The sequence below is a fragment of the Scophthalmus maximus genome, chromosome 18, assembly GCF_022379125.1.
Source record: "Scophthalmus maximus strain ysfricsl-2021 chromosome 18, ASM2237912v1, whole genome shotgun sequence".
NCBI classification, from domain to species: Eukaryota; Metazoa; Chordata; class Actinopteri; order Pleuronectiformes; family Scophthalmidae; genus Scophthalmus; species Scophthalmus maximus.
The window spans coordinates 8,950,869-8,968,585 of record NC_061532.1 but is presented as its reverse complement, the minus strand read 5'-3'; the positions used below and the strand labels follow the sequence as shown (position 1 = coordinate 8,968,585).

The 17,717-nt window shown below is 44.0% G+C and overlaps 1 protein-coding gene across 1 annotated transcript; it reads right to left on the bottom strand.

Moving 5' to 3' along the window:
* Positions 1–2,390: 2,390 nt before the first annotated feature.
* On the bottom strand, positions 2,391–16,907 carry tmem200a (transmembrane protein 200A). The gene is made up of 5 exons (XM_035618165.2): positions 16,059–16,907; positions 6,418–6,555; positions 6,072–6,322; positions 5,825–5,988; positions 2,391–5,300 (listed from the first exon to the last, which is right to left on the bottom strand). Exons 2-5 carry the CDS (start codon positions 6,546–6,548, stop codon positions 4,197–4,199), a joined length of 1,650 nt encoding a protein of 549 aa, XP_035474058.2. The 5' UTR covers positions 6,549–6,555; positions 16,059–16,907; the 3' UTR covers positions 2,391–4,196.
* Between the last annotated feature and the right edge of the window lie 810 nt (positions 16,908–17,717).

The window sequence follows — 17,717 nt, the reverse complement described above, 5'->3', positions numbered from 1 at the left end:
CACACTGCAGGGAGACTCAGTTTTCTGCTTAATTACACAGGATTCAGTGCAAAGAGACGAGAGAGGACTGGGAGAGGGGGTCAACATGACATAATAGCAACATGGCAACCAAGTGACTTTAAAAAGCGTGACAGGCGCCTTTATTTAGCTGAACCTGCGGGCATGTTAGGGAATTAAGAGGCTTTCAACACCAGAGAGTCCCCTCTGTTCTGTAGAAGTGATTATTAAAACACATTAAAGCACGTAGAATAACTCCCTCCTCGTCATCCGACATCTGTTAGTTGGTACATTTAAATCGGTGAGACTTTCACCCTCACACTTTTTGAAAAGTCACAAGAAAATCTGGTTAAAACAAACATTCACTGTTCTTTCTCCTGACGAGAAAATATTAATAATAGAGCAATCACAATCGACGCTCTGGAAAATCAGTATGTTTCTGACTGGATGACTCACTTCCATTACTAATTCAACTCCGCTCATCGCGAAACCACGGTTGCGTTGTTATTATCCGCGACAGCTGTGCTAATGCAGTACGTCCTCCCGGCAGCCGAAACCCCTCAGATAATCTGCAAACCATTCACTTTAACCTCCAGATGTGTTGCGCTAATTAGTCTGTTTATTAGCTGATTATGTCAGTAAACTGCCCACATCACTGCTGCTGTTACTGGCAAAAACACAGGGGAGTAATACACAGCACGCGCAGTGCCGACTACACTGTACAAACGCACAGTATAAAGACAAATACACAAACACAAAATAAAACCCTGGTATTACTGAAGGAGAGGAAGGAAATGAAGGATTCTATGAAAAAAAGAACCCTCTCTATCTCCTCACCTGGTATATCTCACCTGTGCTTCGGCTCTTCAGAGTTGGTCTATTCGTTTTAAAGCATCCATGTCTGAACATGAGACTTGCTGTAAAAAAAAACAATTGTGAGAGCTTTGACCAAAGTACTACTACTGTGGTACGGGGTGAGTGGCAAATGATCCTTTTAGAACAAGATTGGTGTTATTTCTGTTATTTTCTTACTGTCAACAAATTATATGGAAGGCACAAAAGCCAATCAGCCCCATGTCCATTTATTCCAAATTAAAGTGTTTAAAACCTTAAACCAGTGATAAATGGGTCACAAAAGTAATATTTTCAAAATAGTTAAGAAGGTATCTCATAAAACAGCTGAACCGTAAACTTTTTAGCAAACATAACGTGCATTTTTAATAATTGGACAACAACAGAAGTCTATGGAACAGGTACATAGAACAGAACTTGTTAGTAGGATGAATTAATTATTTATTACCTTATCATTTAACAGATAGATATTGCAGCCAGTCAATACGATGGGTCTCGCTATGCAACATAAAAAGTAGTAACTTAATGGATGTCTCGTTAACTGGCAGTACACTGCAAGGCTGTGAGTCTCTTCACGACACACTCACAGTCCCTCAGCTAACTGAAGTGTGTGTCACAGTCGAGGCGGTGAGAAGGCGCGAGCAGTCCCCCCGTAACACATCGGCTCGGGACTGAACAAACAGGGAGATGAGGCAGAGTGTGTGCCGTGCCGGGGTGGGTTTACGTCGCCCTTCGAGACGTGGATACATCACCTGTCGAAGCAGTGAGGGGGACTGAGAAAAGACACGTTCTGTGCACACAGTGAAACATTTGATTGAGTTGCTTTCACTGGTCAGCCATCTGTCTCAACGGGACAAACAGAGAGATTTACTCAGCAACCAAAATGCACCCTTGTTTCAGATTTGCTCCAACATCATGTGATTAAAACAGCACTGAGTCAACTGCTGAAGGCAAAAATTATTATTTCAAAAATATTTCACTGTTTAATATGAAATCAAAGATTAAAATCCTCAAGGTGGACAACGGAGAGACTGATGTAAAGTTTTAACAGGACAAGGTCATTTTAGTTGACTTGCTCAATGTTAATTTGATGTGACATCATCCATCTCAGCTGCCTAAATATATTTGTGCCTTCACAAAGGGTTACGATTATCATCTGTTCCCACAGTAACGCAGACGAATATGAGACAGCATCATCATGCTAAGTGTGTGTGTGTGTGTGTGTTTTGTCATCCCACAGAGCTGCAGAGCATATGATAATTGATGATGACGCATCCAGACCTTTGTTTATTATTTTCTATGCAGGAGACAAAGGAAAAAGGAATAAGTGATGAATTTTGCGAAGTTCTGTTTTGATGCCGGGTCAGAGGATGTGCTTGTACATGTTTGTGTGTGTGTGACCGTGTGTGTGTGTGTGTGAGTGTACGTACCCAGGAGATTTTGCCTCCGATAACCCCTGAGGCATTAGAAAAGTTTCTGTGTGTGTGGGTGTGGGTGTGTGTAGGAATCAGCATTGGTCAAATACACTCATTAGGACAAAATGTGTTTCAGTGAAAATACAGTTTATTTTGAGACGGGATAAAATTGGACATTGACCCACAAACTGAACCAGTTAATGAAGCTCGCTGGTGAGATTCCTGTTCTCTGAAATGGGGATTTTGTCTTTTTCTGCACACTTCAGGTTAGATTTCAAGACAACAAGATGTGTTACTCATCTTCATAGTCTTGAATTAAAAGGTAGCAGAGAGAACATTTACAGACAAAATTAAAACACAACCTGAAACATAGCTATTGAGCAACATGGAGGCATCATATTAATAATGTAACGACAAAATGTTCTGAGACATTAGAACTCAATCATGGGACCTTTATCAATTTGGCAAATATTGAAAAGAAATTTAGTTTAAAAAATACATGTGAACGTAATGGTTTATTGTCTGCTCAAGTACAATATCGGTCCACCACTCACTGTTTTATACAGATTTCTGTCTCTGGTATTGTTCGATCAATCGTGCAGAGGTAAAAAGGAGTTCAGATTTAGATCGTAGAAATTCCTCAAATGTGTCTATTTGCTTTATAAACTTCTTATGACTGTTATTTTATGATAGTTATTTCTGACACATCACTATGAATAGGGTTATTCATACACAAATGCGTTCACAGGAATATCTGTGATGAAAACCATCATCACTTACAACCCTAATGATCAGACCTCTGGTCTGCAAATATTCAAATCGAAGGGTTTTCCCTGATAATGTAGAGTTTCAAGAACAGACAAGGAAAATGACCAATATATAAATTACAGACTGCATATCCTGAGTGAAGTCCATCAACATAGATTCTAGTTTTCAGTAGTGGACATAGAAAAAAACCCTCTCACTTTGGGGCAGCATCGTTGTAACCACGGGGCGACATGAAACTTTCTCAGTTTCTACATCTACCACAATCATCAGACAAACATACAGAAACCACGGTGAAAACAAATTCCATACAACTACTATCTATATCTTTGAGACTTGGGAGCCTTGTCGCTGTTGTAACGCAGGTTTACATAAGGCAGTGAGTTACCACCTGGTTCAATTTAGTTACCATATCATATGGATTATAAGATTGTTAGATTAGTTGAAAATTGCTATTATCAGCCTTAATCTTTCAATACAACCCTATTAAGCACAATGATTTCAAGGCTGCTCTATAATAGTAGATAATTCATATTTTTGTTGTTGTATTGGACCTCCTCCTCTTTCTCAGGTTGGGCTCAGACTGTATTATAAAAGATTTGCCCGTAACGCACCGAGATCATTTGCTCAGAGTGTTTTCAGTGTGTCGTTGATTACAGAGGTGGCAGCTGGAATTAAACTGTCACACTTGAAGAAAAGCGATTTTAAAAGTCTTTTATGATAATAAAAATAGTGTTGAACCTAAAGTTTCGTCTCACTGTTGAGATTAGAACAATTTTTTTGTATAAAGCAGACTGGTGACGTAATGTGATTTATTTATATGGCTCCCTGCAGGGAGATTCTCCGCTCCTCCACACAGGTCACAGGTCAGGGTCGGCTACAGAACAGCACCTCTGGACCTGGTTCAGTAGGCTTTCAGTGTCTTGCTGACCTGAGGCCTGGACCTTTCACTGTGCAAGATGGTCCATTACTTACTACTCTCAAGCCTGCTGTTCCAAAAATAAAGGGGGGGAGGGGGGGTTTAAAACCACGTCCGAGTTTCATTCCTCCAGGGTGCAGCTGTTACACTTGTCAGTTCCCCCTGAAACGAGCGCTGTACACTCCTAATGTTTGGAGAGCAATTTACAGAACAGGACAGAAGCGTCTTCAACCTCCAGTTCAGCAACCTCAGAATCGAGTCTCCGAGCTGCCTCTCTTGAGCGTGTGGCTGTTAAACTCGTCGTGTTCAAAGCTCAGATTATTGTGCGACCTCGATATCATCAGCAGCTTCTCGCGCTTACTGTAGTCGCGCCTCGCTGCCGCCGCCGTGTCCAGCAACCGCTCCCCTTGCTCCTCCCTGTCCTCCAGCCGCATGTAGCCTTTGCTGCAGCCCCGGTTGCCGCCGCCGCCTCTGCTGCTGCGGCTGCTGTTGCTACGGTCGAGGCGGGGCCAGCTGGGGTGCTTCCGCTGCTCCGGATGCACGCTGAGCATGCTGTGGCCGCGCTCCAGGTCCAGAGATTTGGAGTGGCTGCTGAGCATGTGCAGGGAGGAGTTGGAGCCAAAGTCGCTCCTGGCTGCTCCCGGGGAGAGCCAGCAGCCTGAGGTAGAGGACGGCGCAGGGGAGAGGGAGGAAGAGGAGACAGAGGAGCAGTGAGTTGAGGAGAGGGCAGAGTTACTTCTATGTAAGCTTGGCGGTTTGGAGGCCTTGGCAACCGATGCTACAGGAACCACCAGAGACTCCATGGAGCACATGGGCTGAGCCCTCTCTCTGTCTCTTCTCTCGCCCCCCCTGTCCTCCTCGGTGATCACCTCCATCTCCGGCTCATCTATAACGCAGTTATTGAGTTTTATAACGGGGAGGGTAAAAGCGGAGATGGAGGAGGAGACGATGGAGCGAGCATGGTGTCCTCCCTTCTCCGCATCTCCGTCCACTGACCACTGGTGGTGCATCGAATCTGAGCGAGCCAGCCCGAGCCCCGGGCCACAGAAGGGGCGGTCCTTGTAGAGCGGCGCCAGCAGCCCTGCAAAGCTACAATCCATCCTAGCCTGCTCTCGTTGTCTGTGGAACTCCTCGTCGCCTAACAGCACCTCCTCCTCCGCAGAGCCTCCCGCACGAGAGGAGAAGGCCAGGAGGGAGTTGCTGGCTCGCCATGATGCGCTATCGGCTCCAAAGCCTCGGAGGTCTCCAACTTCTCTTGCATATGTGCTGTTGCGGTGCTGTTGTTTTTGCTCCTTTTCCCTGAGGCGATGGATGTCAATGACAGTGGAGTACATGTCTCTCATATGGATTATCTAATGCAGAAGAGAAATATTAAATTATTAGTTGCAGCAGCATCTTTCTTTGGATTACATGGCAATATATCCAATTATTGTTCTACAGTTTTAGATTAGTTTCTATTTAACTTGGCGTTTGTCTGTTTGAATCTGAACGTGGATTATCTGGAAGGGTAGAATTAATTGAATCGAGACAGGGAAGGAGAGGACATAAGATCGGAGCGTGTGTGGAAGATGTTCTGATCTGCATGTTAGTTACGTACAGATGATGAATATGGATGACTGCAGTGAGCATACCCCTCAATTTTTAGTGCGTGGGGGAAGAACAGAAAGTAAAATAAGGTAAAGGTAAGAAATTAATATTACAAGTTCTCCTGACATTGGATTTGAAAGATTCCCTGATCCAGTCTCTGTTTAATGCAGAGGTGTGCTGAATATGAGCATAATATGTCTCCTTTAATATTTCTAGTATTGGACTTCTACAGGCCCAGGTTGACATAGTTGTATGTGTGTGTTTGTGTGGATTCTGATTCCCACCCTACCTTTGTTTCTCTGTCTCTGTTTTCATGAAGAATGGCATTAGCGCAGATAAAGATAAAAATCCCAATGCCCATGGTGAAAGGCCCGAACATCTTCATCCGCTCAGAGTGACGATGCTGATCCAGGAAGCGCGTCAGAGCACCGCCGGTCTGCTTGGAGGACGTACCTACATGCACAAGATATGGAGGGTTTCAGCCATTTAACATTAGGAGTACAAACCAGATTGTAACCCCCCTGTTCTTTACTCACCTTGCACATCATGACTCCTGCTGGAGATAACCTCGTCCCCCTCTGTGACGGACATCTTGGTTCCGTCCACTTCACCTCTCGTCGCTGATTTGGCCGAGGGCATGGTTTCACTGTGCGGCCAGTAACCCAGTGTCGCCATGCCGATCCCCACCGCTAAGATGACCAGTCCCAGGAGGAGGAAAAATCCAGAGGCGGAGTAGAGGCGGAGCCTGCCACGCACCACCACAACATCGGTGCGTCGTTTTCTTTTTCTAAATGGACGTAAAGTAAACACACATTGATCATGTTTGGAGACATATATATTTAATGCCATACAATTTATACAAAATGAGGCTGAGAGGATCACCTGGGGGCAGCCTCTGGGACAGGGTTTCCCAGGCCCGGGGAAGTAGGCGGTATGGGTCGGTGCTGAGAGCGGGCAGAGTCCTGGCGTTTGAGTTTGGCCAAGCCTGTTAGCACACCTGCTGCTGCAGTCATTCTGAACCTGCGGGTACACATGTAGACACCCACTAGTAATGAGAGTAAAGTAAATAGTGCTGTATGTTCAACATCTGTTGTGAGTGTGTGTTTGTGCCACGGGTCATCGGAGGACCAGTGATGTAGAGCTGATGTTTATCTGGTCTTTTGTCCAGATGTTCACACTCCCACAGTCAGGCAGGTTGAACCAGTTCCAAGAATCACAGCTCTGTCTGTCTTATTTTCTGCATTTTTTTTTACACAAGTTTACACGGAAAATGCATCAAGACTTTCAAGCTTCTTTCAAAGTTTGAGATATGCTATTTACAGTCTAGCAGTGACACAGATGTGAGCAGAGTACACACCCAGTACAACAATCTATTCTGTTTGCTGTTGATGTTTTTTGGTTGACTGTCAGCCTTGAAGACGTGTGCGCGCATGTGTGTGCGCGCGCCCATGTGCATACTGTACGGTCGTATTTATCTTTGCAGGATGTTTGTTTGCTGCGCTTCCTGTGTGTATAAGAGAGAAACTCCAATACAAAAAAAACAACATGGAGGACCAGAGATTGAAACCGAACAGACGGCATCTTAGATTGTAGTTCATTCGATGCATCTGCGCTAGTCACATCATCATTGTTGTTGTGATAAAAATGAAAATGGAGAGAGAGCTCCAGTTCGTAATGTCCAAAAGAATCTTCCTGCTCACCAGCTGCTCAGACGTCTATTAATAGTTATTAAAAGGAAGGGGACTCGAAACAAACACAGGTTTATTATTTCTAAGAGCCTTCTTTTGGGTTTTAAATGCCTGTTAATCTGGGCTCATGTGAACATTAGCATTGACCTGTTTAGCAATAAGAGGATTAAATAGACGATAGTAGATGTGAAATAACCAAGGTACTGAATTTGAATGGAAATCAAATGTATCCCTCTTAATTTCTAAAGTTTAATTTAGTGTTTAGGCATGTTGGTACTGAATGTTGATGTAGTGAGTTTTGGAAAGACATACATATTTGTCATATAATCCAAAACTATTACAACAATTACATTTTGTGACATCTTCTATTGTGTCACGCGTTAGTTACTTTCAGTCAAAATGGAACCGTGTTGAATAAGTGTCATAAGAAAACAGTTGTGACTCTTTTTATTTGACCCTGAAACATTATTTTCGTTAGAATTAGATTGTGATGGTGAATGGACTGCACTTATAAAGGCCTTGTCTAGTCTTATTGACCGTGCTTTACACGGCATGCCACATACACACATACACACACACACACACACACACACACACACACACACACAGGTGATTGGCAGCTGCCAATTGAACACAGAGTGGAAAATAGGGCCGAAAATCGTGAAATGTGAACGAGGCATACATTAGAATGGGGAGGTAAATACGTATTTATTTGGTTGAGTGCATGTCTGTGTACTATATATACAGTATAACAATTAAACGCATTTACAGTAGCATGGGGATGAGAACACACCCGCGGCTCTCAGCCACCTATTTCCTAATTTCTCTCCTCTTCCTTGCTCTTCAGGGAATTGCGTGTCCTTCTTCCCTCCCCGTCCTTGTAGGTCTGCTAATGCATTCTGGTTGTGACCCTGAATAATTTCCCCCGTTCCTTTACTTCCTCTTTTCTCCGCCATGGCTTTACTCTCTCTTCTCTCTCTCTCTCTGTTTGTCTTTCTCCTCCCCCACCCTTTTGTCCTCTTGGATCTATTGTGAATTGGTCTCTGATTTAAATTTTCTTCTATTTGGTCACTTTCCTCTTTCTCGCGCCCGTCCTGTCTTTTTCGCCGACATATCTCAGAGACATTGAAGTCTGCTTTGAGATTCAAATTTCACTAACTGACTAGGCTAGTGAAGCTAGCTGCCTAACTATGAATCACACATAGGACCAGATGTCCTGTCCTCCTACCATCTCATCTCCTCCTCGCATTTTGATGTATTTTTCATGTCAATCATCTTATTGGTAATACGGCTGTAAGCAAAGTGCCTTTTGCACAGATGGTGAATCACACAAGGACAAAACACAACCAGCTTGATTTCTCTGGGGGGGGTTTCTGCACTCCCTCTCACTGTGTCTCCCTCTCCTTGGTTCTCTCCTTCTGTTCCTTGGTGTGCGTCAAACGGGAGCCCACACAGTGTTGCAGTGGGGGAGAGATTTCCTCCGTTTATTGAAGGTGGAGACGGGAGCACAGGAGGAGAGGTGAGATGGGTGACAAAAAACATGACGCCAGATGACAAGAGAATCTCAGGGAGAGGAGAAGAGGGGGCTTTGACAAAAAGAAGAATGAGGAAGCACATACTGTAATTACAGCAGGGAATCTACCTGGGTGAGACACCGAGTCACAAAAGGAAACTGAAAGCCTGTATCAGAGGCTGAACGCTAAAAAGCATTCTGGTGGAGACAAAGTAGGGGGGATGAGGGAACGGGAAGAGACAGACACAAAGGCTTGACAATGAAGGAGTGAAGAGTGAAGTGCTTTCCTGCCAGTGATGAAAAAAGACAACAAGAAACTGAAGTGCATCTTCACTTTTAACAAGGCTGGCGTGAGGAACGAGTGGAGCAGAGCTAACGAAACGCTCTCCTCACAGACACGCCAGCAGCCTAATGAGAAACCAGTTAACATAACTCAGACTCCCACACAAAGAGGCTTTCTACTGTTGAGGACGTGCAGTGACCATGTGAGACGACGAGGTAGAAATGCAGTAACCACGCTCCACACCTGAACACCCACTCTGTGGGTCTGTGCTGGTTGTTCATTCGGTATTCACATTCGGTACTTAAAGAAATACTTAAAGGGGCGGTAAGCAATTTGAAACCAATACACGTTTATTTCTAATTTCAATCAGCGAATATTTCCTCGCGGTCTGCTAGATGTCGGTTCTGTGTGCATCCCTGGCTCCTTAAATTGAAAACCAAAAAGTGGAGCTACGACTCAGGGGTTTGGGCCTCGTGGTTTGCGTGTCGGTCTCCCATACCCCGAGGCTGGGGGTTCGCAGCCTGTCAGTGCAGTACAATCATCAACAACAACAACAACAAAGAGAGACAAGCTTTCTCCAAAATTCACTTACTGACCCTTTAATGTGATGTTTTAGTCTTCAGAAGAAAGAACATTTTGCAACCACATTGTCTTTTGGAAGTTATCACATGTAATCATACAAAGATTGAACTAATATTGATGTTAGTTTGTTGTTAATCAACTGCTCCATTTCCCATGTTACCGCCTTAATAAGCAGCTTTCTAAATAAGTGTTAAACGCTTAATGAATTAGCCTCCTAGTGATCACCTCAATGCGACTAGATGGCTTCTGATGATTATCTGTGCATACTCAAACTGAGGCAGGAAAAACGATTGATACAATTTAAAATGCCTTGACCTTCAGGAAGGACATTAACTGGTGACATTTAAACATTTCCTCTTACATGAGTTACACGTTGAACAATACTGCGACTCCATCGTGTCTCTCCCCTGGCCGAGATTTCACCTTGTACACTGTGACACTTGTGGCGAGGAGAAGCCTTTTGTCGTATGATAAGCACCTAATCTATAGAAGACTTCACATAATCTGTTGTCCCTATAGCAACGACATGTGCTGCTGCTGGGTGACACGTTTCTATAGCAACTACCAGATGTGTGCACAGGAAGGACAAGTATATCAATGTGACTGTGTCTTGTCAACAAAGGGGGGGTTCCCATGTGTCGTTTTGAGTTATGTTTAGATTCCTGTGCAGATATTGAGAAAAAACAAATCTTCGAGTAATGAGAGGAGATGATGAAACGTTGACACCAAGGACAACATGTACTCTCAGCATGTTCGCATTAGCATTGCTTTCAGGGTGTTAATTTCTTCAAGTTTATGGGATTTGTACTTCAACTCTGCAGTCTCTAGCCCAACACATCAGAGGGCAAACCACTGAGAAAGCGGCAGAGGAAAGAGAACAAAGCACGTGGTATAGGAAGAGAAAAATAAGTAAGGAAGCTGGAGAGTAAAGAAATCTGGAGAGGAAAGACAATAGGAGGAGTTGCCCTGGTCGACAACTCCTGAGACTTTTGTCTCTAGAAGTACGATGAGAAAGAAAAAAGTTTGTCTCAAATGACCCACTTCACAGAGTAAGACGTCTAATATGGACACGGATGTCGTCAGAGGGAAAGAGGGACGGAGAGATGTAATGAGAGAGGAATGAATAGGAGGATTAAAATGGAGCATGGTGGGGAGAAAAAACTGGCATCCATTGCAGTATGTCTCCCATTATAGTTATAGTGGGGGACACATGTTTTTGTTTCTGTGTCATAAACCGCTCCGCTTAGGTTAACTAAGGCCAAACTGCTGTAATAAATGTGCAATATCAATTGCCGAGCTGAAATTTTAAAGGCGAGACAGACAAAACCCTGCTGGCTGCAGTGAAGGTCACCTGTCATGATATAACATAATATCATGGAGCCGAGAGTCAAACAAGGAGTACCCTCGGAACAACACTCCAGAGCCCTGTCTCCATAGTCTGCACTGTGGAAAGAAATGTCAAGTGAACAAAATATGATTTTTGTAAAGAAAAAAAAATTGTTCCAGACACCACTTTTCACTCAAAACACTCACATGAAGAGAATGTCAAGTGTTCAGGTCGGACTCAAGCACTTGATTTCAAAGGAGACCTAGACCGCATTCAAGCACAATTTATTTTCATGTTATTCAAGTTTAATCTCAAAACACACCTAACTTATTCAGTGGGAGGCCTACACTATAATATACATAATACTATACATTATGATACACACTAAACTGTACTACATTATACTCTACAATATTGTAATTGACTATACTATTCAATATCACTTGAAATGGCAGACATAATACAGTGCACTATACATATGTATATATGATATGTATGTATAGTATAATATATAAAAGCACGGTATACAGTATATACAATTATTTTATATTATTTATTATAATTGTATTATTATTATTATTATTTACATTTAATTTTACTGACAATATATATTTTAGCAAAGTATAATCAGTGCAGTATAGGATATTTGTTCAAATGTGTGATATGTACATTAATCAGGAGATAATCACTTTACAAAATTAAGTTATAATCTAGCTGGTGACTTCCCAAAACCATCAGCTTATTATGGAAAAAGTTGACATTGTGTCCATGTTTGTTTTTAATTTTTTCCATTCCTGCATTGTTGTTCACAGCTGTGATGCTCTCGAGTGTTGACTGTCCATAAAGCTTTCATAAACCCACATGGATCAGTGTTCAAAACAGATCCTGCAGAAAACTTGATTTCTGCACAGTGATGAGAGTGTCAGAAAACAGCTGATGTCAAATTAAAAGTGCTGTAGAAAGTGGTCAGCAGGAACCTACATATAACAGGAAATTGTGTAACTGGACTGAAACATGCTACATCACATCTGATATGATCCTTATTTCTGTGGGACAGGCGAGGTTGAATGGAGATGAGAAGCCATATGACACAGAGCTGTGAAATGGATTACAGCACATGATGTGCCCCGCAGCCAGGGAATATGTTTCTTACAGCCACACATTTTCCTAGTTTACTTTGTTGATCCCTGAAGTGGAATGCTGTCTGCTTTTCCAGAGAGGGCACAGGTCAGAGTCAGCTGCGGAGGAACGCCCCGGCAGCTGCTTGTTCATACAAGGTAATCTCCATCACCCTGCTGTCCCCAAAATCCTTCCTCTTTGTCGCTTACTTCCTTTTTTTACAAGCTTTCTTGTGAGATATTTTTTCTTTCCCCCCGGTTTGAATTAATCAATTCGCCTTCTCCTGTGTTCTTTGTCAGTTGTGACATTACTGTTGGCCAGAAGAAGGTCGAGGATCGCTGCGGCAGCCAACCCCCCAGGTTAGTTTTTTTTTCTTCTCGATTTTGTTATCTTATTTTGTTTAGTAAAAAACATCCGGCTCTCCCTGACGTCTTGGTGTTGCCAAAAGAAAGACCATGGCAACAAGAGAAAACTTAACACGTTATATAAATTTGTCCTTTTGACAGTTAAACATGATGTTTTGGAAACTGCAGTACAGTTCTAAAACTTGTCAATATGCCAAAATGAAAACTTTGAGCCATAAGTCACTAAAGTGTAAGTTGAATCCTAATATATATATGCACAAGCACACAGATGTTTTCAGTCACTCATCAGTAACTACACCATTGGGGGTAGATGGTAGAACAGGGAATTATTAACATGTTTATGATGCCGTGCCATTGGACATAAGAGGCCAGGTGTACAAGGCTACTGTACGTCTGAGACTAAATCGTACGTCTATTCAAAGGTGTAAACTGTGAAGTCTTGACTACTTTCCAAGGTGAAAAGAATAATGGTGTTTTTACAGACTGGTGCTTCTTACAAGCTACACAACCAGCAGGCTTCGGGTGTGAACGAGTAATGAAAGGCAGCACCAGTCCTCTGGATATACATGGAGACGGACCTTACCCACAGATTTCTTTTTAGCAGAGTAGAATTGTTTGAATGAATCACTGCAGTAGCAACATGTAACACAGAAAAAGGAGCACTGTCCCCAGCCCTGCAAGTGCTTTGCTTTTATACCAGTGGTTATTGTCCCGAAGTAAAACATGCCGGAGCGATACCGCAAGTATCTCCGGCCCCAAAAGATCGGCCTCACCAGTATGTCCGTCCACCCACCCAGGAGGAAGCAGCCAAACACACACACACACACACACACACACAACAAGGAGAGATTTCGCAGAGACGGCTGGATGGCACAATCTTTTTGTAAACAAAACAGGCTTCCACTAAGTTAACGTTCAGGTTGTGTGCCATGCTGTCAGGAAATAAACAGATGTGCTGGTGCTGTGGTATGTGTCTGCCCATGACGCACACATCTTGAGGGAGAGCGCACCGGCAGGAGTGTGGAGGGAGGGTGGGCTCTCTGGCCTGAGCTCAGCTACTGTATGTGAACTCGCAAACAAAGTCGATCACTGAGAGCGCCATACGAGCGGATGGATATATATATCAGAGATATCAACTTTCCCAGTCAGAATTAATACTTGGATGTTGACTTGAAAACAATTTAATAAGTAGAAACTGGCAATTACAATAGCTATGTCATGACATGAACGCACCACTAGTGGCAAGTTAACCCACGGTGTCACCATTTGGTTTGTGATCTGCAGTGTTGTAGCCTCGAGTTTCGCATTTTGGCCAGCAGCATCTTGGTTTTTATGGAAAATGGACAGAATAAAGGCTTAAGTCAATTCGGGGACTACGTCCATTTTTACACACAGTCCATGGTTGAAGATGGGTGAGCTTCGCCGGGAGTTACAGAAGGTCAAACATGCTCCATGTAACAGAAAGAAGGATGGAAGTGAAAGGTGTAGGTGTCTCACCTCATCAAGTGCAGCCGAGCTGACCAGAAAGTGAACATGACGTCAGTTAATCTCAGTCTGTACACACCCACACAGTCTAGGGCAGTATACAGTAGTTATAACATCCTCCAGTGTTGAATCTCTTCTCAGTGTTCAACATCTCGCTTTTCTACGCTGATTATAATCAGAGGAGACAAAGACTCATCTACTGTAAGAATGACTGATGAAATATAATACCTGTAAGTTTGTGTCTGACTGATTGTGGCTCCTGAATAATCAGACCTCTACATTGAGCCCGATGCCCTGACTTGAAGTCCCTGTCCCTTTTGGGCATGTCGCTGACCGGGGAAGCAGTTGATGGGATTGAACATCGTTTTATGTTCATTGTGTTTGATTGCGAGCTCCACTTTAGAAGTGACATGAGGGATGAAGAGAGCACAGAAAATAAACATGGAACAGATCGGGGAGAAGGAATTTGTATCAGTGGGGGATAAGCTAAGGATAAACTGCCAGTGAGTGAGTGTGTGTTTGTGCACTGCTTTACTCCTACAGACTCTCGGTCAAGGGTGAGTCATCTGTCTGGAGAATATGTCACTTTGTGTTTGGCGCTGACCTTTCCAGAGCACATTTTCTGATGCAAGCACTCGAGTGTCAAGTCCAGCAGCCTCTTCACCTTCGAGTTTGTTTTTTTCCCCCTCATTATTTTGATGATACGTACAATCTTGCATCCTTCATGCTGAATCAGTGCCATTGCCTCCTGAGATAAATTCAACTCTACCGAATTGAATTACGTTTCGAAATGGAATCATCAGTCGCTCCAGCCAAACGGAGGCACGCGCGCGAGCAAGCAAGCGTGTGTGTTTGTGTGTGTCGATGTACTGGAGTGAACCTCCTGGTGATTTGAGCAAAGTGACTCATTCTGTGTTCCGCACAGTCTCAATTGTCAGTCACCCACACTCATCATGAGGCACCAGTTGCCCCCACCCCCCACCCCTGCTCAGCAGCAGTGTTGCCCAAACTGGAGACCTGAGACCTTTATGAGGACCACGAAGGGATCTCATATCAAACAGGCGTCTTAAATCAGATGAAGCAGGTTCTTTTCCCCAGTTGGGAGTCTCCAGGGTGAAATGTGGGCTCGCACATCTCTCGATAAGAGCGACAAAGTGAGGCTCACCTACCGGAGGAGCATTTAGACAGGATCCGTGAAGGAGGGTTATTCTAAATGTCAACTGAATTCTTAATGATTCTCAAATTAAACTCTGTGTGAAACGTAGCTGGAAAATATGTCTCGCTATCGGCCATTTGGCTCTGCCAAGTTTTTCCACCCAGCTCTGAAGACGAGGGTAACTCCTAATTCACCATCATTGATTCGGTCCCACTGAACACAATCAAAAAACAGGGACGAAGCATCGGCCGTTAACGTCTCTGTCACTGTGTCGTTTCTCCGACGTGTGACCTTCGCTGTGCGGAATGATTTAATTTTTGGAGTTTGATCCTGGAGAGGGTCATGCGGTTCCTCCGTGCTCACCCTAAATCAGACACTAACACGTGCTGAACATGTGTTGAACAGCAGAATTCTGTGACATCACAACTGAGAGCCAATCGTGGTCCAGTTATTGACCCCTCCACTATTGTGATGTGGAAAACATTCAGGGCAAATACAATGACAACTGACTTTTTTTTAAAGTGATGAAGACATTTTTGTTCCGGCAGTTGAACTTTTGAAAGGAAAATATTTGCATGTTTATAGATTCTGAAGTCTTTCGTGCACAAGGCGGCTCTTGCATGATGACCTTTGACCTATTTTTGAATGTGCAACTGTTGACATCTTGCCTTCTTTGACTAATTATATGACAGAGCCCGCCGGTAGAGGAGTGGGCACCTCAAGCTTGGCACAATGATCACGATACCTCCGAAGTCAACCAATCACTTAATAAAACAGACAGTCACTAGACTATAGATTGTACTAACGGATGTCATGTCCAGGAAAATCACAGTACAAACAGTCAGAAGCTGATGCTTGTGGTTAAACGTCCCCATTCATCCAGTATTACACAAAACCTAATTAAAAATGGATGGAAATAAAAAAAAGAATAGACTGCAGAGCTGTCAGAATGGTCCACGGTGAGTGTTGAGAGTTGGAGAGGTCAAACACAGCTCACGTTCTTACCTTCACAAGAGCCGAGTTCACGCGGTCACTGTGCCATCAGGCACGGAGGGGGATCAGGCGGCGACCCGGCTGAAAGTTAAGAGCCATCTTCCACTTTGAAGACCACTTCCAGCGAAACGCCATGCCGGAGAAATGACGGGACGATGACAGGAGGCGTCGCGGCTCCGCGCTACATCCAAGGTCTTCGGCGGAGACGCCGCGCTGGCGTCGGCGCAGTGTGTGTGGGTCCAACGTGGAACCGCGAGGCGTCAAAGTGTCTTCTTTTCCCCCCTGGTGGTTGTTCAGCGCGTTTTACTCCGTATGGAGAGAGAGAGAGAGAGAGAGAGAGAGAGAGAGAGAGAGAGAGAGAGAGTGTGTGTTTCTGTGTGTGTGTGTGTGTGTGTGTGTGTGTGTGTTTGTGCGCGCGCGCGCTCGGGACAAAGAGGGCGGTGAAACAAACCCCCAATTACGACTGAGGGAAAATCCTTTAACGCGTCCCGCCAATTTGAAGTCGTAATGCTCTGTTGGTAATTCCCAGGTGGAAAAAACAAAATCCTTAGTTTGATTGGAGAGAAATAGACGCTCGTGTGAAATGCTCCCCGGTTCCCTCAATGCGTAAAACTCCGGTTATCCTGCGTTTCCAGTTGGAAAACTTGGTTTCACATCAAGACAAAAAACAAAAAACAACACCCGGAATATAAAGATTTAGAATCTCAGCAGTACGCGGTCGCGTTCCTGAGAGAAGTCGTGAACACGGTGCGCCAGCGAGTAGAGCGTGTTCCTGCGACGCGACAGCTCCATCCAATTCCTCCAAAGCGCTTCTGCGCTTGTGGGAATGTGAGAGGCTTTCATGGTGCGTGTGTGAGAGAGAGAGGGAGTAGGTGTGTGTGTGTGTGTGTGTGTGTGTGTGCTGGAGATGAAGCGCGTGTACCGTGTGTGCATGTGTGTGGAGGGAAACGAGGCAGTTTTTTCTTCTTAAGAAAGAAACAAGAGGGAGCTGTCTGGAAGATGATGCACAACATGGACACAAATGGATGAGCTTGTAATGTTAAATGTGTTTCTGTGGGAGCAAATCAGCCGCAGGAGTCTCGAGTATACAGTACAGGACAGTAATGGCATACAGTTGAGCGAACGCAACGTTCCCTGCAGCAACAAAATCGAGATGGAAAAGTGTGTCTGGTTGTAATCGTCTAATAGCTGCAATGTTGGCACGGGTTACTTGTATGTTCATGTAAGATTTGTAATTCCCTGAGGTTAGGAGTCATCAGCACATGCCAAGAGCTGTGTTTTTGCCCTGCTTCTCAATCTACACACACACACACACACACAGATGAGGGAGAGAAAGAGAGGGAGGGCAGCAAAAACATTACAGATGTTGGCATGTATGTCATTTCCTGTACTGCACGCTGGACGTGATTCAATGTCAATACACAAGCTGTGGTGAAGGAGGTGAAGACAATTCTTTGACAGACTGCTCTGCAGATATTTTGAGCAATGAAATATAAGGTCTTTTGTGTGTTTGTGTGTATTAGACAAAAGGGCCAGTGACTGTTCAGATGGATTAAGTTAGTGAGAGATGAACCCCGGTGGCCAGTTGAACTATAGCTGAACACGTGCCCCGTGGAAAACAAGACACAATCATTATGACAATCTGTCGGCCCTTCAGTGACATGCTCACCC

What these genes read in the sequence shown, in the direction of transcription:
- tmem200a (XM_035618165.2), bottom strand. Translation starts at nt 6,548, where the DNA reads ATGACTGCAGCAGCAGGTGTGCTAACAGGCTTGGCCAAACTCAAACGC. An exon ending in CAGGAGTCATGATGTGCAAG is followed by an intron (nt 5,989 to 6,071) that starts GTGAGTAAAGAA and finishes TTGTGCATGTAG; the next exon opens with GTACGTCCTCCAAGCAGACC. An exon ending in ACAGAGACAGAGAAACAAAG is followed by an intron (nt 5,301 to 5,824) that starts GTAGGGTGGGAA and finishes CTTCTGCATTAG; the next exon opens with ATAATCCATATGAGAGACAT.